Here is a 24,660-nt window from a genome sequence, read left to right on the forward strand (position 1 = left end):
ATGTCTAGGGAGAGGAAGGCTGAGGGGATAGGGATACCTGTGTTTGGGGGAGTGAGGGCAGAGGGATACTTGTATTTGGAGGTACCGAGGAGGGAGGGATACCTGTGTCGGGTGGGGAGAGAGCGGAGGGATACCTGTGTTAGAGGGAGGGTGGAGGAATACCTGTGTCGGGGGGGGGGGAGGGCGGAGGGATACCTGTGTCAGGGGGAGGGTGGAGGGATACCTGTGTTGGGGGGAGGGATACCTGTGTCAGGGGGAAAGAGCGGAGGGATACCTGTGTCGGGGGAGGGATACCTGTGTCAGGGGGGAGGGCGGAGGGATACCTGTGTTAGAGGGAAAGGGCGGAGGGATACCTGTGTCGGGGGAGGGATACCTGTGTCGGGGGGGAAAGACGGAGGGATACCTGTGTCAGGGGGAGGGATACCTGTGTCGGGGGGAGGGATACCTGTGTCGGGGGGAGGGCGAAGGGATACCTGTGTTGGGGGGAGGGATACCTGTGTCAGGGGGAAAGGGCGGAGGGATACCTGTGTCGGGGGGAGGGATACCTGTGTCGGGGGAAAGGGCGGAGGGATACCTGTGTCAGGGGAGGGATACCTGTGTCGGGGGGGAGGGCGGAGGGATACCTGTGTCGGGGGAGGGATACCTGTGTCAGGGGGAAAGGGCGGAGGGATACCTGTGTCGGGGGGAGGGATACCTGTGTCGGGGGGGAGGGCGGAGGGATACCTGTGTCAGGGGGAAAGGGCGGAGGGATACCTGTGTCGGAGGGAGGGATACCTGTGTCGGGGGGGAGGGCGGAGGGATATGTGTGTCAGGGGGAGGGATACCTGTGTCGGGGTGGAGGGCGGAGGGATACCTGTGTCAGGGGGAGGGATACCTGTGTCGGGGGTGGAGGGCGGAGGGATACCTGTGTCGGGGGGGGGACGGCGGAGGGATACCTGTGTCAGGGGGAGGGATACCTGTGTCAGGGGGAGGGCGGAGGGATACGTGTGTCGGGGGAGGGATACCTGTGTCGGGGTGGAGGGCGGAGGGATACCTGTGTCAGGGGGAGGGATACCTGTGTCGGGGGGGGGGACAGCGGAGGGATACCTGTGTCAGGGGGAGGGATACCTGTGTCAGGGGGAGGGATACCTGTGTCCGGGGTGGAGGGCGGAGGGATACCTGTGTTTTACGGATCCGCAGGTCAGCCGAGGACCGGTTCAGCCCCTCCTCCTGCTCAATGCTCTGCTCGATGGCTGCATAGAGACATGAGGATCAGGGTCAGAGCTGCGGACCCCCTTGGCATGGAAGAAGGGGACTATTTCTCAGGGTGGAGTGATATGCCCTGGAGGGGAGGGGGTGCAGGACCAGTCAATATGGCCACCTGGGCTCGTACCTTTCAACTTGGAGCGCACCTTGTTGGCCGTCTTCTTGATGTCGGCCGTGAGGTCCTCAAGCTCCTGCTTGGTCTCTGCACGGGGGCAAGAGAGGGGCGTGAGATGGAAGAGTCTCCACCTTGCCCGCCTCCCACACTGGGGGTGAGGCCACCTTCCTGGCCCCCTGGGATCCCTATGGCAGGCACGCCCCCTGGGGAGTCCCCTCCCTGCCCCCCTTCCACACGGGGTGGGGTCGGGGCCCAGAGCGGCTGGGTGAATAAAGGGCGGATGGAGAGAAGCGTGGCTACGGATAGGTAGGTGCGCACACAGGCAGCAGCCGATGACAGGATGGAGGGAGGGATGGAGGGAGAGAGTGACGAATAGATGGAGGGTGGGGCGGACAGTTGGGTAGGCAGATGGAGGGCTGGCTCAAGGACTGGTGGACGGACAGACGGGTGGGTGGCTGGACAGATGGAGGACCAGGGGGCGAGAGGGAGGAATGGATAGCTGGAGGGGGTGGGGGGATGAAGGCACAGAGAGATGGCTGGAAGGAGGAAGGGGGAGGGAGGGATGGGTGGACAGCGGAGGGGGTCTGGGGGCAGGTAGGTAGGTGGGTAAAGGGGTGAATGGGTTGATAGATGAAGGAAGGAGGAAGGAAGGGGGGGATGGGTACACAGCGGGGAGGTGTGGGGGTAGGTAGCTAGGTCGGGAGGCAGGTGGGTAAAGGGGTGAATGGGTTGATAGATGAAGGAAGGAGGAAGGAAGGGGGGGATGGGTGCACAGCGGGGGGTCTGGGGGTAGGTAGGTCGGGAGGTAGGTGGGTAAAGGGGTGAATGGGTTGATAGATGAAGGAAGGAGGAAGGAAGGGGGGATGGGTGCACAGTGGGGGGGCTGGGGGTAGGTAGGTAGGTCGGGAGGCAGGTGGATAAAGGGGTGATTGGGTTGATAGATGAAGGAAGCAGGAAGGAAGGGGGGGCATGGACTCCTCTAGGTTCCATCCCCCTCTCCCCCCAGCAGAGCAGGCAGGCGATGGGGCTCAGAGACGCCCCCCAGCTTGGGGCATCCCCCAACTCACTCTCGTCTGGGTTGGGGGCAGCCAGGATTGCGCTGTGCTGCTTCTTCACCTGCTCCACGTCCTCCGACAGCTTCTCTATGCAGCCGCGGATTTCCTCCACCTGGGGACGGACAGACGGACCGATACATGCACGGGGGCCACCGCAATCTCCAGGCATACCAGCATGGGGTACTGCGCTGCGCGGGGCGGGGGGTTTGGTGGGGGGCGCCGCAGGGAGCGGGGTGGGGGGCTCGGCTGGGGGGCACCGTGCTGCAGGGAGCAGGGCGGGGGGCTTGGCAGGGGAACAGGGGGGAGGCTCGGTGGGGGGGCGCCGTGCCACAGGAAGCGGGGCTCAGTGGGGGGGCGCCGTGCCGCAGGAAGCGGGGGGATGCTCGGTGGGGGGGGTGCCGTGCCGCAGGGAGCGGGGCGGGGGGTCGGTGGGGGGCACTCTCCCCTAGCATTCCATGCTGGCCCCAATGCCCCAGCGCAGCACTAGGGGGCGCTGTGCTAAGGCCCTGGGTCTTGCCCCATATCGCCCCCTAGCATCATGCTGTGGCCTTGGAAATGAACCTCCTCCTGCCCCCCGCACCCTGCCTGCCATGGCTGCAGAGTTAACTAGGCTAGGTGTATAATTTACGACATCACCACCTGCGTGCGAAGGACAAACTGCATCGTTAGTGAGCTCCTTTGCCTATTAATCACCCTGTCTGAATATTAATGAGGCCAGCTGCGTGCTAATTCAGAACCACCTGCCTTGGCAGAAGTTATTTCAGGTTACACAGAAACACCGTGTTACGCGCTAATGGGCTAAAATGCAGCCAGGTCTGGGGTGTGGCAGCTGGGTGAGGAGTAGGACTGGGGTTGCCACTGCCTAGTCACACAAACCCAAACTCCCTTGCTCCGCCCCCCCCGCCACCCCCTTCCCCAAGGTCCCATCCCTGCCCCGCCCCTTCTCCGAGGCCCCACCCCGCTCCCTCCATTCCCTCTCCCTCCATTGCTCGCTCTCCCCCACCCTCACTCGCTTTCACGAGGCTGGGGCAGAGGACTGGGGTGCGGGCTCTGGGCTGGGGCCGAAGGGTTTGGAGTGTGGGGGGGGGCTCTGGGCTGAACCTGGGGCAGGGAGTTGGGGTGCAGGAGGGGGAGTGGGGTGCAAGCTCTGGGAGAGAGTTTAGGTGCTGGAGGGGGCTCTGGGCTGGGGCAGGGGGTTGGGGTGTAGGAAGGGGTGTGGGGTGCAAGCTCTGGGAGGGAGTTTGGGTGCTGGAAAGGGCTCAGGGCTGTCAGAGGAGCTGGGCTGTGGGAGGGGGTGAGGGATGCGGGTTCTTGGAGGGAGTTTGAGTGCTGGAGGGGGCTCAGGGCTGGTGGAGGGGTTGGGGTGCAGGAGGGGCTGCAGGGTGCAGGCTCCAGGAGGGGGCTCCTGGCAGGAGACTCCGTGCCCTGCCCCTGGAGGGGGGGCAGGGGACTCTGCGAACTGCCCCTGCCTGGAGGCACCGCCCGCGCAGCTCCCATTTGCTGCAGTTCCAGCCAATGGGCTCCGCGGAGTTGGTGCTCAGGGCAGGGGCAGTGCGCAGAGCCCCTCTCCCCTTCCGGGGCCACAGGGACATGTCGGCCACTTCCGGGAGAGGCGCCGGGCCAGGGCAGGCAGGGAGCCTGCCTTAGCCCTGCTGTGCCGACGAACTTTTAGCGCCTAAAATCTCCCGGTTTGGCTTCAGTAGCCTCCGGGAGATAGAGCCCGATTCCGGGAGACTCCCGGTGAAACCGGGACCAACTCGTATTTCATCTCTCACCTGTTCAAAGAATTCATCCATAAAATGATCCCGGTCCACATGAACCACCTCTTCTTCATCGTCGCTGTCTTTGGCCTGGAGAGGAGAGAAGAGAAGACGTTAGACCCCTCCGCTGTCTCCCCCAGATGCACATGGATCCCAGCGGCCACCTTAGAGCAATTTACGGGAGGGCAGGTATGTATCACGCAACCCAGCCCTGAGATGCAGCCACCTCTGGGGTGGAGCGCAGCAGTTGTCCTGCAACTTAGGACATAAAATGCCCTGTGACACCAATCTGCAGTTCCCCTATGCTGTTCAAGCCATGAGCTCCCCCACCCACAACTCTGCTGAAACACCCATTATCGATCTATCTATCTATCGATTGATCTATCCCCACTTGGGTTGCCAACCCTCCAGGATTGGCCTGGAGCCTCCAGGATTCAAGGAGAATCTTTCATCAAAGTTAATGTTATGTGATCAAACCTCCAGGAATCATCCACCAAAGTTGGCAACAATACTTTGGGGTGCTGTCCTATACACCATATTGCCCAGGGTGGCTGCAAGGCCTACAAAGGCCAACAGAGCCTGGGCCTGGAGTAGTTTGTTGGCTGGACAGGGAGGCTGAATCTTGGGAGAGGGGAAAAATTGAGACCCTGGCTTTGACCCTCTTTAGGCCAAAAGCCTTCAGGGAATAGGACCCAGTGCTCCCCACTAAAGACAGGGGTGGCTCTGGGGTCTTGCATCCACCCCACGGTTAACAATGGGCGATGCTGTGCCTGGTTTTGGCAGAGGAGGAGGGAAGAGGGAGGTGGGAGGCAAGAGATTAAGAGGAGGGGTTCCCCTAAATAATTTCACAGGGGTTCCCCATCCATCCTTCCCCACCAAACACTAAAATCAGCCTGGCCTAAAGAAGGAACAGATCTACTACAACAGCTGGGGAAAGTGAGGCACAGAGTGCCAAAGGGGGTGGAACAAGGTCATGCAGTGCTAAGACTAGAACCCAGCAACCCTGACCCCCATCGCTCCCTTCCTGCTCTAATCCACTAGACCCCACTCCCCTACCAAGCCGGGGATAGAACCCAGGCATCCTGACTCCTAGCCCCATCTACTCTAACCCATTACATCCCACAGATTGAGGGGTGTGTGTATGGAGATGGATAGACAGAGATTTGTTTTGGAGGACAGGTAGATCTATCTACAGAATCATAGGACAGGAAGGGATCTCAAGAGGTCATCTAGTCCAGTCCCCTGCACTCATGCAGGGCTAAATATTACCTAGACTATCCCTGACAGGTGTTTGTCCAACCTGCTCTTAAAAATCTCCAATGATGGAGACTCCACAACCTCCCTAGGCAATTTTTTCCAGGGCTTAACCACCCTGACAGTTAGGAAGGTTTTCCTGATGTCCAATCTAAATTGCCCTTGCTGCAATTAAATCCATTGCGTCTTGTCCTATCCTCAGAGATTAAGAAGAACAATTTTTCTCCCTCCTCCTTGTAACAACCTTTTACATAGATTCATAGATACTAAGGTCAGAAGGGACCATTCTGATCATCTAGTCCGACCTCCTGCACAATGCAGGCCACAGAATCTCACCCACCCATACTTGAAAACTGTTCTCACGTCCCCTCTCAGTCTTCTCTTCTCCAGATTAAACATACCCAGTTCTTTCAATCTTCCCTCACAGCTCATGGTTTCTAGACCTTGAATCGTTTCTGTCGCTCTTCTCCAGACTCTCTCCAATTTGTCCACATCTTTCCTGAAATGTGGCGCCCAGAACTGGACCCTATACTCCACTTGAGGCCTAATTAGAGCGGAAGAATTACTTCTCGTGTCTTGCTGACAACACTCCTGCTGATACAGCCCAGAAGGATGTTCGCTTTTTTTTGCTACAGTGTTACACTGTTCACTCATATTTAGCTTGTGATCCGCTCTGACCCCCAGATCCCTGTCCGCAGTCCTCCTTCCTAGGCAGTCATTGTCCATTCTGTGTGTGTGCAACTGATTGTTCCTTCCTAAGTGGAGTCCTTGGCATTTGTCCTTGTTGAATTTCATCTTATTGACTTCAGACCATTTCTCCAGTTTGTCCAGATCATTTTGAATTTTAATCCTATCCACCAAAGCACTTGAAACCTCCCAGCTTGGTATGGTCCACAAACTTTATAAGTGTACTCGCTATGCCATTATCTAGATCATTGATGAAGATATTGAACAGAACTGGACAGTGGTGCTGGAACATTTTTAATAGTGGGGGTGATAAAAACCAGCCCGCTTACCCCATCCACTCCCCCACCCCCGAGAGCTGAGGCTGGGACCCTGGGCGTGTGGGGATGGCAGCCGAAACCCGGGGTGCATGGAGTGGCAGCTGGGACCCCAGGCACGGGGCTGGCAGTCAGGAGCCCAGGAGTGCTGCAGCACCCCTCGCATCCCCAGTTCCCGCGCCTATGGAACTGGACCCAGAACTGATCCCTGCGGGACCCCACTCATTACGCCCTTCCAGCATGAGTGTGAACCACTGATAATGACTCTCTAGGAATGGTTTTCCAACCAGTTTTGCACCTATGTATCTAGTTCTCTCTCTGTCTCTACTCAGATATGGATCTCTCTGCAACTATGATCTATCTCAGCTAAAAAAAACCACGAGGCATCCGGTGGCACCTTAAAGACAAACAGATTTATTGGGGCATAAGCTTTCATGGGTAAAAATCCCACTCCAAATAAATCTGTTCGTCTTTAAGGTGACTCCTCGTTGTTTTTGTGGATACAGACTAACACAGCTACCCCTCTGATACTTAGCTCAGCTAGCTACAGACTCCTTTACCTAAGCCAGTGGTTCTCAACCAGGGGTATGTGTACTCCTGGGGGTACACACAGATCTTCCAGGGGGTACATCAACTCAGTTAGATATTTGCCTAGTTTTACAGCAGTCTACATGAAAAGCACCAGCCAAGTCAGTCCAAACTAAAATTTCACACACTGACTTGTTTATACTGCTCTGTATACTACACACTGAAATGTCAGTACAATATTTATATTCCAGTTGATTTACTTTATAATTATAGGGTAAAAAGGAGAAAGTCAGCAATTTGTCAGTAGTAATGCACTGTGACACAATTTGTATTTTTATGTCTGATTTTGTAAGCAAGTAGTTTTTAAGTGAAGTGCAACTTGGGGGTACGCAAGACAAATCAGACTCCTGAAAGGGGTACACTCATCTGGAAAGGTTGAGAACCACTGATCTAGGCTTTGAAGGATTTAATTTTTATTGTTAAACAATGATTTCACCCTACACACACACAAAGCAATGAAACAAAATATTTGCATCCATAATAACTGAAACTGACAGCTGGGCAAAGTAAGGAAGATGTTGCCTGAGAGGAGAGTTTGATTTAAGTATACGCCTATGCATTGACATGTGATGTAAACAATTGGTGTTGTAACAGTTACAACGCTTTTTGAATCTCAGCGTCTCCTGCCATTAAATAATTATGGCCTCATGCCCCCAGGGAATTTCCCACAACTATGAAAATTGAAATCAATACAAACACAAAAAATTGCCTAAACCCTATAATTTTCTGCACCAGTGAAAATTTAAATAGACAAAAATCGGAAAAAAATCCTTAAAAATAAACATCAAAATTAATTTTAAAAAAATCAAATTCTTCCAACCCTACCTTTATTTATCCATCCCTATATACCCCATCTCTTCCCACTACACCCCCATCTATCTATCTATCTATCTATCTATTCCCATCCATGTATCTCTCTCTCTCTCTCCATATACCCTCATATCTATCTATCTATCTATCTATCTATCTATCTATCTATCTATCTATCTATCTATCTATCTAATGCTCCTCATGCCACAGCCCTACATGCAGCCCTGTCTATGCCACGACTATACTCCACTTACATAAGACACTTTCCAAACTTGATCTAACCCCAGGCGACATGGTCTGGACTACCGGTGTGGGAACAACCCCCCTGGGTGGGCTATGCTCCCTGGACAGAGCTTCAGCACTGCAGGGAGTGTTCCGGCATGGGCCAGGGGGTCCCACCCCAGAGCTGGGGGGAGAAAGACCCATCCCCCTGAAGCTGGAGAGAGATGGGGTGTCCCAAAGGTGCGCCGGGAGGGGAGGGGTCTGGGATCGAGACTTGGAGGGGTGAAGATGGGTTGGGGAGGGGCTGTGGCCGAGGCGGAGTCTGTGTGTTTTGCTCCTGGAGGGTATTCTGGCTCGCATCTCTCATGCGTCTCCTTCACTTCAAGGTCACTGCTTGGTGTGTTGGAGCGGTGACATAACGCACATGCTCCGGTGGCTGGGGGGGAAAGGGGGCGGAGGGCAGCGCATCCTCTGCTTGGGGGACTATCACATTCCCACTGTCCTTCCAGGAACGCGTCACCCCCAAAATAACCTGCCTCCGGAGTGGCATCAGCGCTGACCCAATGCCCCAATGCGGCACTAGGGGGCGCTGTGCTGCAAGGAGCAGGGTGGGGGCTCAATAGGGGGCGCTCTCCCCGGGCAGTCAGGGCTGGCCGCATTGCCCCAGTGCGGCGCTAGGGGGTGTTGTGTTGCGGGGAGTGGGGTGTTCAAGATTCAGGTGTCCTCCCTGTAGCCTCTGTTGTCATATGGGAAGGAAGGGTCCCCCCAAAGCATAGCTAGACTGCTCCCCACTGCTTGTTCTCTCTACTGTTGGCCTGTCTGGCCCTCCGGCGCCCCCATCTCTCCTCCTGACCCCTCCCCAGAGACAAGCCATCCATACCCTTTCACCAGCCTGCCCGGCCACACCACACACAGGCTCTGTGTGTGTGTGTGTGTGTGTGTGTGTGTATTTGTGCCTGGCTCTGTGTGTGTGTGTGTGTCTATGGCTCTCAGTCCATGAGAGTCGCTGTGCGTGTGTCTGCAGGCCAGCGTGTTTGCCTGGTTGTGTGCTTTTGTGCACAGCTGCGGTTTTGTGGCTGTGAGTCAAACACAGCCACACACTACTGATGTATCCCAGTGTGTATTTGTGTCAAGGCATCTCTCTACCTTTGACTGCGCACCTCTAGCCTGGCGGCTGTGTGACAGTGGGCGCGTGTGTGTTGTTCGGTGCCACTGGGTGCCTTGCTGGGCGGGTGTGGTGTTTGTGCTGGTGTCAGTGTGTCTCTGTGGGTGTTTGTAGATGCGTCTCTCTGTGCCTGTTTCCTGCCCTCTCGGTGTCTGTACAGCCTGTCAATCGCCAGTTCCCTTCCCCTGCAGCTCTTTTCTCGGGCCGGCTTTCTGCTGCAGCATCATGCAGGGATCTCCATCATGGGCAGCCTGCAGCACGGACAGGCAGGGAAGAGGGGGGGGTCTGGGGGGAGCCAAAGGATTCAAGCCCCGCAACCAGGGGAAAGTCCAGGCAAGGTTCGGGATGGGAGCAGGGGGGAGATGGATGACTTAAGGAGCACTGGGGGGGGGGGGGGATGTTCAAATTGTAGGGAAAGTGATGGAAATCCAGAGCTCTGAGAGGGGAGTGGGGTCTAGTGGGTTAGAGTGGGGCGGGGGTGGGAGCCAGGACTCCTGGGTTCTATCTCCAGCTCTGGGAAGGGAGTGGGGTCCACTGGGGTTGGAGCGGGGGCAGGCTGGGAGTCAGGACTCCTGGGTTCTCTCCCCAGCTCTGGGAGGGAAGTGGGGTGTAGTGGGTTAGATCGGGGAGGGGGTCTGGGAGCCAGGACTCCTGGGTTCTCTCCCCAGCTCTGGGAGGGAAGTGGGGTGTAGTGGGTTAGATCGGGGAGAGGGTCTGGGAGCCAGGACTCCTGGGTTCTCTCCCCAGCTCTGGGAGGGGAATGCGGTCTAGTGGGTTAGAGCAGGGGGAGCTGGGAGCCAGGACTCCTGGGTTCTCTAGCAGGGGCATAAGGTCAAGCCGTATAAGCAGGGGTGTCCCCCCCACCCATGGCCATTAAACAGCTGCCCCACCCCACCCCAGGGGCAGCTGCATCTCAGTGCCGGGGGAGCGACGCTGACATGCCCCCAAAGCGCTGGGTTGCTTCTGCGGAGTAATCCTTGATCATAATTAGTGCTACGGCTCCCATTTGCTCCCGGCCCCTGAGAGGCGCGCGGCATATTTAGCAGCACGGCCCCCCCTCTCGCTGCCTGAGGAAAACCCAGGGCGCCAGCATCACAGCACTGGGCTAAAAAAAGACGCAGCTGCCCAAATACAGAGCCACTTAAACAGCTTCATGGCTCCTCACCCCACGACTGCTGCCCCCGTAGCCCGCCTCCGCTCTGACCACTAGATCCCACTTCCCTCCCAGAGCCGGCACAGAACCCAGGTGTCCTGGTTCCCACCCCCCTGCTCTGACCACTAGATCCCACTCCCCTCCCAGAGCCGGCACAGAACCCAGGTGTCCTGGCTCCCAGCCCCCCTGCTCTAACCACTAGACCCCACTCCCCACCCAGAACCGGCACAGAACCCAGGTGTCCTGGCTCCCAGCCTCCCTGCTCTGACCACTAGATCCCACTCCCCTCCCAGAGCTGGCACAGAACCCAGGTGTCCTGGTTCCCACCCCCCTGCTCTGACCACTAGATCCCACTCCCCTCCCAGAGCCAGGACAGAACCCAGGTGTCCTAGCTCCCACCCCCCCTCTCTGACCACTAGATCCAACTCCCCTCCCAGAGTCAGCACAGAACCCAGGTGCCCTGGCTCCCAGCCTCCCTGCTCTAACCACTAGACTCCCCTCCCCTCCCAGAGCCGGCACAGAGCCCAGGAGTCCTGGCTCCCAACCTGCTCTAACCCATTAGACCCCACTTCTTTCCCAAAGGGTTGTGTTTGGGTGGGACGGGGGAGGGGTTGTGGGAAGAGAGAGAGAGAGAAAGGAGGCTTATAGGGATGGATGGCTAGACAGACAGAAAGATAGGTGGGGTGTATGAGGATGGATGGGTAGGTAGGTAGAGGGAGGGGGTATATGGGGATAGATGGGTAGATATATAGAGGGGACATAAGGGGATGGATGCATAGATGGATTGGTAGATAGATGGAGGGAGTGTATGGGGCTGGCTGTCATGATAGTTGGAGAGGGTATATGGGGATGGATGGATGGATGGATGGAGGGGGTACATGGGAATGGATGAATGGAGGGAGTATATAGAGATGGATGGACAGATAGACAGACAGAGGGGGTATATGGGGATGGATGGATGGAATATATAGAGATGGATGGATAGATGGATAGATAGAGGGGGTATATGTGGATGGATGGATAGATAGAGGGGGTATAAGTGGATGGATGGATGGATGGATGGATGGATGGATGGAAAGAGGGGGTATGGGTGGATGGAGAGGATATATGGAGATAGATGGATGGGATATATAGAGATGGATGGATAGATGGATAGATAGAGGGGGGTATATGTGGATGGATGGATGGATAGATAGAGGGGGTATAAGTGGATGGATGGATGGATGGATGGATGGATGGATGGACAGAGGGGGTATGGGTGGATGGAGAGGATATATGGAGATGGATAGATGGATGGGATATATAGAGATGGATGGATAGATTGATGGATAGAGGGGGTATATGTGGATGGATGGATGGATAGAGGGGGTATATGTGGATGGGTGGATGGGGAGGATATATGGAGATGGATGGATGGATGGATCTTCCAAACTTTCTAATCTCCCCTCTCTGCCCCCCGTCCTAGATGGGACCCAGAGCCCCTGCTCCCTCCCTGCTGGGTGACCCAGATTCATTCCCTGCTCCTGTCCTGTCTGTCCATCCATTACCCTGGGGGTCCCAGCCCCACACTGCAGGGCTGGCAGGACCCAGCCACCTCTGGCACCAGGTGTTGGCCGATGCTTAATCTGTAATGAAAGAAGTGCTGGGGCACAAGCAATTTTTTTACATTCATACCTGACGCAGCGAGCCCAGAGATACCAGGGCTCAGAACTGCCAGGCCCAGAGGTGCTGGGGCTCTGACCTGCCCAGCCCTGGCACAAATTAAGCCCTGGCGCTTCACCTTGACAGTAATAGCAACCAGGCTGGAGTCTGGGTCCCCACCAACTGTGAGGGTTGGGAGGGGACAGGGTGTGTGTGTTGGAGAGAGACAGCATGTGTCTATGTGACTGTGTGTGTGTGTGAGAGAGGCTGTGTGTTTCTGTGTGTGTTCAGGAGAGCTTGTGTGTATCTCTGTGTGTGTCGCTTTGTCTGTATGTGTAAAAGAGGTTATGTTTGTGTGTGTGTGATTGTGTGTCTGAGGGTATATGAAAGAGATTGTGAGCATCTGTGAGACTTGTGTGCGGGAGTGTGGCTCTGCATCTTTGACATTGTGTGTGTGAGAGCGAATGTGTGTGTGTGTGACAGTGTGCGTGTGTGAGAGAGACATTGTGTGATTGTGTGGGGGAACAGAGATGTTGTGTGTGTCTCTGTGTGTGTGAGAGAAAGTGCAGGTGTGTGTCTCTGAGTGTGTGTGTGTGTATTGGAGAGAGGGTGTATGTTGGAGAGAGTGAGCGTGTGTGTTTGAGAGAGAGACTGTGTGTGTGTATTGGGGGGGGTGTGTGTGCTGCAGGGGGAGAGAGTCTGGCTGTCTGGCTGTGTCCGCATGTCTCTGTCTGCTGGGCTGGTACCCCCACCACCCCCTTGCAGTGAAACCTTCCAGAGGAGCCAATAAAACCCAGCATGAAAGGCCCAGACCCCAGCCAAGTATCTGCCCCCTGCCAGGCACCCTGAGCTGGGGCAACCGATGGAAAGAGACAGAGGTGCCCCGTCACGGCTGCCCTCTCCCCCCCAGGTGCCTGCATTGCAGCTGTCTGGCAGGGAGGGACTGGTGGGCAGGAACGTGGAGCCACAGTTAGACACACACAGACACACACGGCCTGTGCTCTGGGGGGGCCCGAATGGCAGCCCCCGGGGCACCCAACAACCACCCAGCTACTACAAAAAGCCCAGTGCTGCGGGCAGGGAGAGCCAGCACTACCGAGAGATCTGTACCCACAGAGAGAGAGAGAGAGTATCTCTCTCTCTTTTCCCAGACACCCCCGTATCTATCTATCTATCTATCTATCTATCTATCTATCTATCTATCTATCTATCTATCTATCTATCTATCTATCTATTCCCATCCACCCATCTCTCTCTCTCTCTCTCTCTCTCTCTCTCCATACACCCTCATAGCTATCTATCTATTCCCATCCACCCATCTCTCTCTCTCTCTCCACCCTCGTATCTATCTATCTACCTATCTATCTATCTATTCCCATCCACGCATCTCTCTCTCGCTCTCTCCATACACCCTCATATCTATCTATCTATCTATCTATCTATCTATCTATCTATCTATCTATCTATTCCCATCCACCCCTCTATCTAATCTATCTATCTATCTATTCCCATTCACCCATCTCTCTCTCTCTCTCTCTCTCTCCACCCTTCTATCTATCTATCTATCTATCTATCTATCTATCTATCTATCTATCTATCTATCTATCTATTCCCATTCACCCATCTCTCTCTCTCTCTCTCTCCACCCTTCTATCTATCTATCTATCTATCTATCTATCTATCTATCTATCTATCTATCTATCTATCTATCTATTCCCATTCACCCATCTCTCTCTCTCTCTCTCTCTCTCCACCCTTCTATCTATCTATCTATCTATCTATCTATCTATCTATCTATCTATCTATCTATCTATCTATCTGTTCCCATCCACACCTCTATCTAATCTATCTATCTATTCCCATCCACCCATCTCTCTCTCTCTCCATACACCTTCGTATCTATCTATCTATCTATCTATCTATCTATCTATCTATCTATCTATCTATCTATCTCCATACACCCTTGTATCTATCTGGCAAGGTGGGGGGTAGCTTCCGTCTGGGACCTGCACCCTAACTGGATGATCTGAGCCCCTAGCATCCTCTGGCGAGATGTTACTCGCATGTGGCCTTGTGCCAGAGGCAGGGGGCAATTCGGGGGAGCTGTCATGCCAGGGTCTCCCAACCTCTCAGCACTGTCCGGGTAAGCAGCTCCCCCAGCCAGCCCAGCAGGGTAGGTTTGTGGGGCCACAACACACCCACGCATTCAGAGTCACCCAGATGGGAGAGAAAGCACACTAGACATCTGCTGTCAGGCTGGATGGTGTGTGTGTTTCGGAGTGAATGGTGGTGGATCTGAGTGTGTGTGTGTCAGAATGTGTGGGCATGTGCAAATGTGTCTGTCAAATGTGGGCGTGCCATCTCCCACCCAGCGTACCTGGTTTTATAACCCATGCAGCCATACCCACACAGACACAGACACACTGACACAAACACATGCTCTGACACACACACTGACACTCTCTCTCTCTCTCACACACACACACACTGACACATACACAGACATGCCTACTGACACACACATCACTGACAAACACTCTCACACACACAACCACTCACACACATCACTTACATTGACAGACACACACATCACATTCACTCTCTCTCACACACGCTGACTGACCAACACACAGAGCTCTCTTTCTCACACTCACACACACACTGAGTGTCCCCTCCATGTCTCTCTCTCTCACACACACTAACACACACACAGTGACTGACCCATATGTGTCACTCTCTCTCTCTCTCACACACACACTGACAGACACACATGCCACTCTGACACATATAACACACTAACATACACACTGAAGGACACACATATGTTATTCTCACATACACTCACTCACACACACATATCACACACATACTCACACCACACGCATAATGACACATGCACGTCACACATACAGTTTCCCTCATACACCCACACACTAACACACAGTCTCTCTCACACCCAACCACCCACACATCAGACACACACTGATAGATACACAGTTCACATACACTCTCAATCATTCACACACACAAACACATCACACACAACACACACTGACAGATTCACACCTATTGCTCACACATGCACATGTGTCACACACACTATTTTCACACACACACGAACACACCCATCACTCACACATGGACACACACATACTGACATACACACACTAATCACACACTGATACCCACACATTGCTCACACACAGATACTCAAACATCACATACACACTCTTTCATACTCACACACATCACACACACTGACAGACACACACCCATTGCTCACACATAGACACACACACGCTCTCACACTACACACATTGACAGACTGACATGTTGCTCACCCACAGACACATATCACACACACAACACACTTGCACACATGACACACACATCACACACACTGACACTCACCTATTGCTCACATACAGACACACACGTCACACAAACACTCTCTCACACTCACACTGACAGACACACACTTGTTGCTCACACACAGACACACATATATCACACACATGGACACACGTGTCTCACACACTCACACACTGACAGACACACCCATCACTCTCACACAGACACATACATGTCAAACATACTGACACACACACTCTTTCTCACACACTCATCACACACTCACAGACACACATCCATTGCTCACACAGATACACACTCTCTCATCACACACACTGACAAACACTCATCGCTCACATACACACACACATATCACACACATGGACAGACACACACCCATTGCTCACACATAGACACACACACACTCTCTCGCATCACACACCCTGACAGTCACACAGCCATCACTCACACACGAACACACACACACACACACACACTGACAGACACACAGCTGTCGCTCACACACAGACACACACACACACACACTGACAGACACTCAGCCGTCGCTCACACACAGACACACACACTGACAGACACACAGCCATCGCTCACAGACACACATCACATACACATGCTTATCACATGCTGACAGACACGTCGCTCACATGCACGTCACACACTCTCTGTCACACACAGACACACACCCTGTGTCTCTTTGCTGCATTCACTCCCCACCACCGAGTGAAAACCCCCCTCCGCTCCCTGCAGCAAACCCGCCCCAGCACCCACTGCGCCAGTAGCCAGCTGGGCCATCTTCCCTGCACCCACCTGCCCACACCTGCCACTGGGCCAGGGGCGTGGGGCCCAAGGCCTCCTGCAGGCCTCAGCCCCCCTCAGTCCTGGCGGCCCCTGGGCCAAGGGCCACAGAGAAGGCAGCTGCCTTCAATCTCCCCAGGAGCAGCCCGGAGCTCTGAAACCCATTCCCATCTCTCTGCCTCGCTGCCCTCGCTGCCTTTCTCCATCCCTCCATCCTCGCAGCGAGGGGAGCGTGGCCCGCTCACCGAAACGGGTCATTCATTCCTCCTTCTCCGTCCATCCCTGTGTCCCTGCAACAAAAGAGCACGCTCCATTCCCGGCGGCCTCTCTCCTCCTCTCTGCCTTTCCCTGTCCCTCCATCCCAGCCAGCCTTCCCTGCCTCCTGCCTCGCAGCCTAGGGAAAAAAGCCCCCCACTTCTGTTCACTGCAGAAGGGCGCGCTTACCACCAGTTATTTTAGACTCCATCCGCCGAGCAGCATTGTCTGTCTGTATCCATCCATCCATCCATCCATCCATCCATCCATCCATCCAGCGGCAAAGCGGAAAGCAAATCAACCAGCAATTTTGGAAGGATTCCCCCTCCCGCCCCAAGCTGTAATTAAACCATGTTTCTCCCTGGGTATTTGTTGTTAAACACACACACACACACACACACACACACACACGCGCCTGAACCGCGTGTATCCTGGTGGAGAGAATTTTCTCGCCATCTGCAATATTTTTATTAGGGAAGTGAAATGAGCAAGCACGTACACACACACACACACAACCAGACCCCAATATAACCCATAGGAATCACAGACAGAAATAGATCCTGCTTTTTCCTTGAGAGAACAATTTGCAAAGACCCAGATTCCCAGCTCCCGCCCACCGCCCCAACCTGGATCTGTGACATAAATTGCGGGGGGTGGTGGTGGTGGAAAAGGGGTGGTTCTTTCTCCATCACCCCATATATATATTTTATCCTGCCACCGCATTCCTCCTCCCTCCCCCCCACGCATCCTCCCAGAAAACCCCCAAAGGGGAGTGGAGGGAGGGGGTGGTGGGGATAGGAATCCTGGCCAGGAAACTGGTGAAATATCACCAGGGGAAAATATTATGAAACAGACAAGTCCGATTCGATTTGGGCACCAGAGAGGGGGTGGGGAGCAGGTTGGATGCAGCTAGAAAGAAAGGGGTTGGGGGGGGGTCTGAATCACTGCATCCATCACACATACCCCTTCCCATAGACCCATGGAAATATATCCTGGGGAGGGGTTATCCCCCAGCACTGTAACACCAACTCATCCCCTCCCTATGGGTCCCTATGGGGGGGGGGCTGGATCCCCTCCCAAACACACTCCCTGGGAGTTGAGCAATGAACCCCCCTCCCCTCTAAATTTCCCCCCTTTGGAGATTTGAGCTAGGGGGTCTGCCCCAACCACCACCGCCCCCTGGAGATCTCAGTTTTTTGGGGGGGTCTGATCTTCCCTCCCCCTTGGAGAGCTCAGCTTGGGGAGGGGGGTCTGATCTCCCTTCCCCCTTGGAGAGCTCAGCTTGGGGGGGGTCTGATCTCCCTTCCCCCTTGGAGAGCTCAGCTTGGGGGGGGGTCTGATCTCCCTTCCCCCTTGGAGAGTCAGCTTGGGGGGGGGTCTGATCTCCCTTCCCCCTTGGAGAGCTCAGCTTGGGGGGGGGTCTGATCTCCCTTCCCCCTTGGAGAGTCAGCTTGGGGGGGTCTGATCTCCCTTCCCCCTTGGAGAGCTCAGCTTGGGGGGGGGGTCTGATCTCCCTTCCCCCTTAGAGAGCTCAGCTTGGCGGGGGGGGGATCTGATCTGCCTTCCCCCTTGGAGAGCTCAGCCTGGGGAGAGGGGGTCTGATCTCCCTTCCCCTTGGAGAGCTCAGCTTGGCGGGGGGGGGGATCTGATCTCCCTTCCCCCTTGGAGAGTCAGCTTGGGGGGGTCTGATCTCCCTTCCCCCTTGGAGAGCTCAGCCTGGGGAGGGGGGGTCTGATCTCCCTTCCCCTTGGAGAGCTCAGCTTGGCGGGGGGGGTCTGATCTCCCTTCCCCTTGGAGAGTTCAGCTTGGGGGGAGGGGGGGTCTGGTCGCCCCCAGTAGCCCCTCCCCCGGGGTGCTAAGGGATCTCGCCCCCCGGGCCCTGAGGGTATGGGGGGGTCCCCGCGGGGCTAGGTAGAAAGCAGACATTGGCTCTTACAGTCCTCAGCTCCTGAGTACGGTCCTTCATGGCTGCTGCCGCTTCCTCCTGCTGCCGCAGACCCTGCGAGCCGGGCGCGGGGGGGGGGGCTGCTGCTGGGGCGGCGTGGGGGGGGAGAGGAAGAGGAGGAGGTGGGGGGAGGCTGTGGGTTACTGCAGCACCGGGCGAAGCTCCCTGCTCCGGCCGGGAGGCTGCTGCTCAAGGATGGAGGGAGGTTGGTGCTGATGCAGCAGAGGGGGCGGGGGCGGGGGCGGGGGGGATGCAGGGGAAGGATGGAGGGAGGGGGGAGATGGGGGGGTCTGGGCATGCTCCCTGCACCCCCCTCCCTGCCCGCCTGCCCCCCCCGTCCAGGGGAGCGCTGGGAGTTGTAGTTTGGGGGGGGCGGGGCTGTGCAGATTTGGGGGTGGTCTGTGTGTGTGAGTGGCTCAGTGTGTGTGTCAATGGGTGGGTCTGTGAGCAGGTGAGTGTGTGTCTGTGAGTGCGTGTGTGTCTGTGAGTGTTGCAGTGTGTGTCAGAGTGTTTGGGAGTGTCAGTGAACGTCTCAGGGGTGTGTGTGTGTTGCATCCGATGAAGTGAGCTGTAGCTCACGAAAGCTTATGCTCTAATAAATTTGTTAGTCTCTAAGGTGCCACAAGTACTCCTTTTCTTTTTGTGTCTCAGAGCGTGTGTCAGTGTGTCGGTGTGTCAGAGTGTTGGGAGTGTCAGTGAATGTCTCGGAGCGTGTGTGTGTGTCTCAGAGCGTGCGTCAGAGTGCGTCTGTGAGTGTTGCAGTGTGTGTCTGTGTGTCAGAGTGTTTGTGAGTGTCAGTGAATGTTTCAGTGTGTGTGTGTCTCAGAGCATGTGTCAGAGTGTGCCTGTGAGTGTGTGTGTGTCTGTGAGTGTTGCAGTGTGTGTCATTGTGTGTCTCAGTGCGTGCATCTCAGAGCATGTCAGTGAGTGTGTCAGAGTGAGTCTCTGCAGATGTGTGTCCGTGTGTGTCTGGGAATGTTGCAGTGTGTGTCAGTGAGTGTCTCAGTGCATGTGTGTGTTTCAGAGCATGTCAGTGTGTGTCTGTGAGTGTGTGGCCCCGTGAATGTCTCAGAGTGTGTGTGTGTCAGTGTGTGTGTCTGTGAGCATGTCAGTGAATGTGTCAGTATTTCTTTGTGTGTGTGTGTCTGTCAGTGAATGTTTCAGTGGGTGTTTGTATGTCTTAGAGCATGTATTGGTGTGTGTCTGTGAGTGTGTCAGAGTGCATCTGTGAGTGTGTGTGTCTGTAAGTGTTGCAGTGTGTGTCAGTGAGTGTCTCAGAGTGTATGTGTGTCTGTGAGTGTTGCAATGTGCATGTGTGCCCGAGTGAGTGCCTCAGTGTGTGTGTGTCTCAGAGCGTGTGTCAGTGTGTGTCTGTGAGTGTGTATGTCTGTGAGTGTTGCAGTGTGTGTGAGTGAGTGTGTGTCTCAGAGTATTAGTGTGTGTCTGTGAGTGTTTGTCAGTGAATGTCTCAGAATATGTGTGTGTGTCTGAGTATTGCAGTGTGTGTGTGTGTGTGCGTGAGTGAGTGACTGCTCAGAGCCTGCCTCCAGCTGGTTCAGCTAGGTATGTTGTTCCAGCAATGGGCACTAGGCGGGGCCGTGTGCTCTGAAGAAGCTAGTGTGTGTTGTGTACATCAGGAGATGAGAGGCGTACTAGAGCTCGTGCAGCTGTGTGTGTGGGTGTGTATCAGTAAATGTGGAGTGTTAGAGTGAAGTTGTGAGAGTGTGGGTGTTATCAGCAGATGAGAGGGTTTTTAGAGTGTGTGTGCGCATGTGTGTGCATATCCGCAGATAAGGGATACTGGACTGTGATTGTGAGGTTGTGTGTGTGTGTGTTTTTTATCAGGAGATAAGGGGTGCTAAAGTATGTGTGTATCTGTCAGCAGATGAGAGGTGTTGAAGTGTAGTTGTGAAAGTGTGTGTGCATCATCTTAAGTGTGTTTGCTTGTGACAGTGTCGAGTGTGGATTGTGGGTCTCTGTGCTGGGATTTGTCTTGGAGATTGTGTGCATGAAAGACTGGAAGAGAATATTTGTATGTGTTGTGGTTGTGTAGCGGACTCACAGTTACGGCATTGTGTGTGAGTGTGATGTGGCTGTGTCGGACACTCACTGTTGTGATATTAAAGGGTTGTGGGTCTGTGTTGTGGTTGTGTAGCTCATTCCCTGTTGTGGTGTCAGGAAGCTGTGTGTGTTTTGATTGTGTAGGGCACACAGTGTTGTGGTGTCAGGGGCTCAGTGTATTTATGCTGTGGTTGTGTAAGGACTCATTGTTGTGGTGTGAGGGAACTGTGTATGTTGTGGTTGTGTAGGGCACGCAACCAGAACATGCACACACACATACACACACTCACAGCCATGGATAGCTGCTCAACACCACAATGTGTGTGGTAAAAAAATCAAAGCACTCTCTCTCTCTCTCCCTCCCCCCCCCGCCCGCGACAGTCAATATTGGCCCCCAATGCCCCAGTGAGTGGTTCTGGGGGTGCTGTCCTGCAAGGAGCATGGGGGGCCCAGTAGGGGGCGCTCTGCTCTCACAGTAAGTGTTGAGCCTGATACCACAGATTGCACCGGTTTATCTATCCTAGCCTAGTTAAAGCCATATGATCCCCGCTGCATGGATGCAGCTAAACCAGGACAAAACTACTTATTCCAGTATAGCTAGTTCAATACAGGAAGGGGAATAGGTTCTACCAGTATACGATTCCTTTATTCCAGTACAGCTGCCTCCACAATTGATGCTGGACCGGTGTAATTGTATGGTGAACAAATCATTCCCCTTGGAAGGGAATTTACGGTTAAGCCCAAATAGCCATTGTGTGCTACACCACACCCGGTCCTGTCTGCAATGGGCATGTTCAACGAGTGGTCCTAGACTCCTTTGGCTGCTGCAGCTGGGGAACTAGATGTAAGTGTTCGAGATGTGAGGGGGACATCAAAAGTATTGGTAGCATTTAGAACCACGACACTGATTTTAAGAGAGCTGCAGGTGAAAGACAGAGCTATATGAAAGACTTGGATGCATGGATGGAAGGAAGGAAGAAAGGAAGAAGGAAGGGTACAGCATGGATGGCTGTAAGGAGGGAGAAAGGAAGGAAGGAAAGGTAGAGGATAGATGGATGGATAGAAAAAGAGATAGGTAGAGTTAGAGAAGAGATAGGTGGATGGAGGGAAGGAGGGACAGAGATTAGATGGCTCAGTGTCTAGACCTTGGATGGAAGGAAGGATGGCTATAGCCAGCATGGGTAGAAGGAGGGATGGTATAGCCGGGATGGATGGAAAGAGGGATGGATATAGCTGGGATGGGTGGAAGGAGGGGTGGGTATCGCTGAGATGGGTAGAAGGAGGGATGGGTATAGCCGGGATGGGAAAAAGGACAGATGGGTATAGCTGGGATGGGTGGAAGGAGGGATGGGTATAGATGAGATAGGTGGAAGGAGGGATGGGTATAGCTGTGATGGGTGGAAGGAGGGATGGGTATAGCCGGGATGGGTGGAAGGAGGGATGGGTATAGCTGGGATGGGTGGAAGGAGGGATGGGTATAGCTGGGATGGGTGGAAGGAGGGATGGGTATAGCTGGGATGGGTGGAAGGAGGGATGGATATAGCTGGGATGGGTGGAAGAAAGGATGGCTATAGCAGGGATGGGTGGAAGGAGGAGTGGGTATAGCCGGGATGGGTGGAAGGAGGGATGGGTATAGCGGGGATGGGAAGAAGGAGGGATGGGTATAGCTGTGGTGGGTGGAAGAAAGGATGGCTATAGCAGGGATGGGTGGAAGGAGGGATGGATATAGCCGGGATGTGTGGAAGAAGGGATGGGTGTAGCTGGGTTGGGTAGAAGGAGGGATAGGTACAGCTGGGATGGGAAAAAGGACAGATGGGTATAGCTGGGATGGGTAGAAGGAGGGATGGATATCGCTGGGATGGGTGCAAGGAGGGATAGGTATAGATGGGATAGGTGGAAGGAGGGATGGGTATAGCTGGGATGGGTGGAAGGAGGGATGGGTATAGCTGGGATGGGTGTAAGGAGGGGTGGGTATAGCCGGGATAGGTGGAAGAAGAGATGGATATCGCTGGGATGGGTAGAAGGAGGGATGGGTATAGCCGGGATTTGTGGAAGGAGGGATGGGTGTAGCTGGGTTGGGTAGAAGGAAGAATGGGTTTTGCCGGGATGGGTGGAAGGAGGGATGGGTATAGGAGGGATGGGTATAGCCGGGATAATGGGAGGATGGATGTCTACAGCTTGTCAAGATGGATGGATGGACAGAATGATGGGCTCATGCATGGATGGCTGACTAGGACTTGAAAGGATGGATTGGTGCCCTTGTGGAAAGATATGCATGTTGTTTGTGATATACGAAGCCATGCTATACTTACAAGCTTTCCGCAACATAGCTGTTCTGATACACCTGCACTGCTGTAAGATCTCTTGTGTAGCCGCTTCATGGTGACCGGAGTGCGCTCTCCTTTCGATGTAATCAAACCAGCTCAACGCGGGGCGGTGGTTATGCGGGTGGGAGGGTGTGTCCCATCGACATACCATTTTGTACACAAGTGCTTATGCCGGCCAAATATGTTACTCCGTGGGGTGTTTTTTTCACAGCCCTGAGCGACAACAGTTTGACTGATCTAAGTTCTCATGTAGACATGGCCTAAGATGGGGAAGTCTTGAGGGCAGGGTCTTTCTTTCAATCTGTGTCTGTGGAGCATGTGGCATCACAGGGACTCTGATCTCCTGCAAGGTCAGTGGTGCTATCTTAGTACACCTAATAGATAAGAATGAATAAACGGGTGACTTTATCTGGTGGTTTTTCTCTACAGTCCTTTTTTACTGGAAGCAGTAGCTATGGCATGTGAGTCATGCTGGAGTGTGTCAGGTAATCAAGGCAACTAGTTTATGGCCATGAATGTAAGGGGTGAGTCAGCATGGAAGAGGGCTGGGGCTCCGAAGGGGAGGAGCCCTAAATTAGGGCTGACTCACTTGGCATTCATCCTTAGGAAGTGGGATTAAACCGATGATTTTGCGGGGAGTCAGAAATTACCATGGTGGGTTTGCAGCCAGGTTTAGTTGGGGCCTGTGGTTTGGGGCTGAGGGGCATTGACAGAGCTGTGTGTGTATAAGACCGCAGGGCTGGGAAAGCAGGGTTCTGTGGGTCAGGATTTAGGGGCACCAGCAGTGCTGAGGTGAAGGAACCCAGGGCTGGGATAGCAGGGGGCTGCAGGACAGGATGGAAGGGCACCCGCTGAGTGTGGGGCAGGAGGAGCCCAAGGCTGTGATAGCAGAGATGCAGGTTGGGACTGAGGACTGTCCCTTGCTCTGTCCCCTTGGTTTTGCTGCTTGGCCTTGGTGGGATGAATTAATTCATTCTGGTTCCCGCCAGGATGATTTCCAGCCCTGACTCATTGTGCAGAGAGACAGGCAGGGAAAGTGCCAAGCAAGCAGCATGGGCGTTCAGTCACAGAGAAGAGAAGAGCAGCAGCCAATGTCTTGCTGCCGAAAACAATACCCTGGGATTTAGCTGCCAATGTCAAAGGGGAAGTTGGGCTCGTGGATTTGGCACTTGGCATGGATTCAGGATGATCCTCCAGCTCGCTGCCATAAGGGAGGCATCATAGATCCTGTAATTAATGCACTGGACTTTGAGTCAGGACTCCTGGGTTTTATCTCCAGCTCTGCCACTGACTCCCTGTGTGACCCTTGGCAAATCACTGAGTCTCTATTAAATGCTACCATAATACACCTAATAATGTGCATCAACTCATTAGGTATGTGCAATATTGATAGGTGGGTTTTCCCAGACCAGCCCCACATTGTCTCACTCTAGGAGATCAATGTCTTTATCCCCACTTTACAGAAGGGGAAACTGAGGCATAGGGAGAGGAAGTGACTTGCCCAAGGTAACGCAGAAGGCCAGTCTTATTGGGATCCGGGAAGTGGGCGGGCGAAGCCCGTCCACTGCTAAAGGGTCCCCCCCAGCCTAAAAGGGGGATCCACAGGACCTAGATACCCAAAAAATTCCGGGGGACAACTAATAAAATAACAGGGACAGGAGTGCGGTCAAAGGGTCAAAAGAAGGGAACCGGACGTGGACACCGAGCAGAGAACCCCGGACAGAGCCCACTGCTCCTCAAAGGCGTCAAGGGAGTCAGAGGACGCCGCCCAGAGGAACTCTGCCCGGATACGTGAACGGACCGAGGATCGGAAATAGGCCCTACAGTCACAGGAGACTCCATCGGCCAACCTCCTCACTCTGGTTTTGTAGATGGCCATTTTAGCTAGGGCCAGGA

At 54.3% G+C, this 24,660-nt stretch overlaps 1 protein-coding gene across 1 annotated transcript in view; it reads right to left on the bottom strand.

Moving 5' to 3' along the window:
- The window catches only part of STX1B (syntaxin 1B), a 26,729-nt gene extending 8,123 nt beyond the window's left edge, over positions 1-18,606 (bottom strand). The window contains exons 1-5 of the mRNA XM_038404823.2: positions 18,368-18,606; positions 4,191-4,265; positions 2,428-2,527; positions 1,373-1,447; positions 1,159-1,232 (exon numbers count right to left, since the gene is read on the bottom strand). Coding sequence (XP_038260751.1) covers positions 1,159-1,232; positions 1,373-1,447; positions 2,428-2,527; positions 4,191-4,265; positions 18,368-18,397 — 354 coding nt within the window. The 5' untranslated portion in view covers positions 18,398-18,606. The remainder of the gene's footprint in view (positions 1-1,158; positions 1,233-1,372; positions 1,448-2,427; positions 2,528-4,190; positions 4,266-18,367) is intronic.
- Between the last annotated feature and the right edge of the window lie 6,054 nt (positions 18,607-24,660).

Source organism: Dermochelys coriacea, chromosome 6 (genome assembly GCF_009764565.3).
Source record: "Dermochelys coriacea isolate rDerCor1 chromosome 6, rDerCor1.pri.v4, whole genome shotgun sequence".
In the NCBI taxonomy this organism is placed as follows: Eukaryota; Metazoa; Chordata; order Testudines; family Dermochelyidae; genus Dermochelys; species Dermochelys coriacea.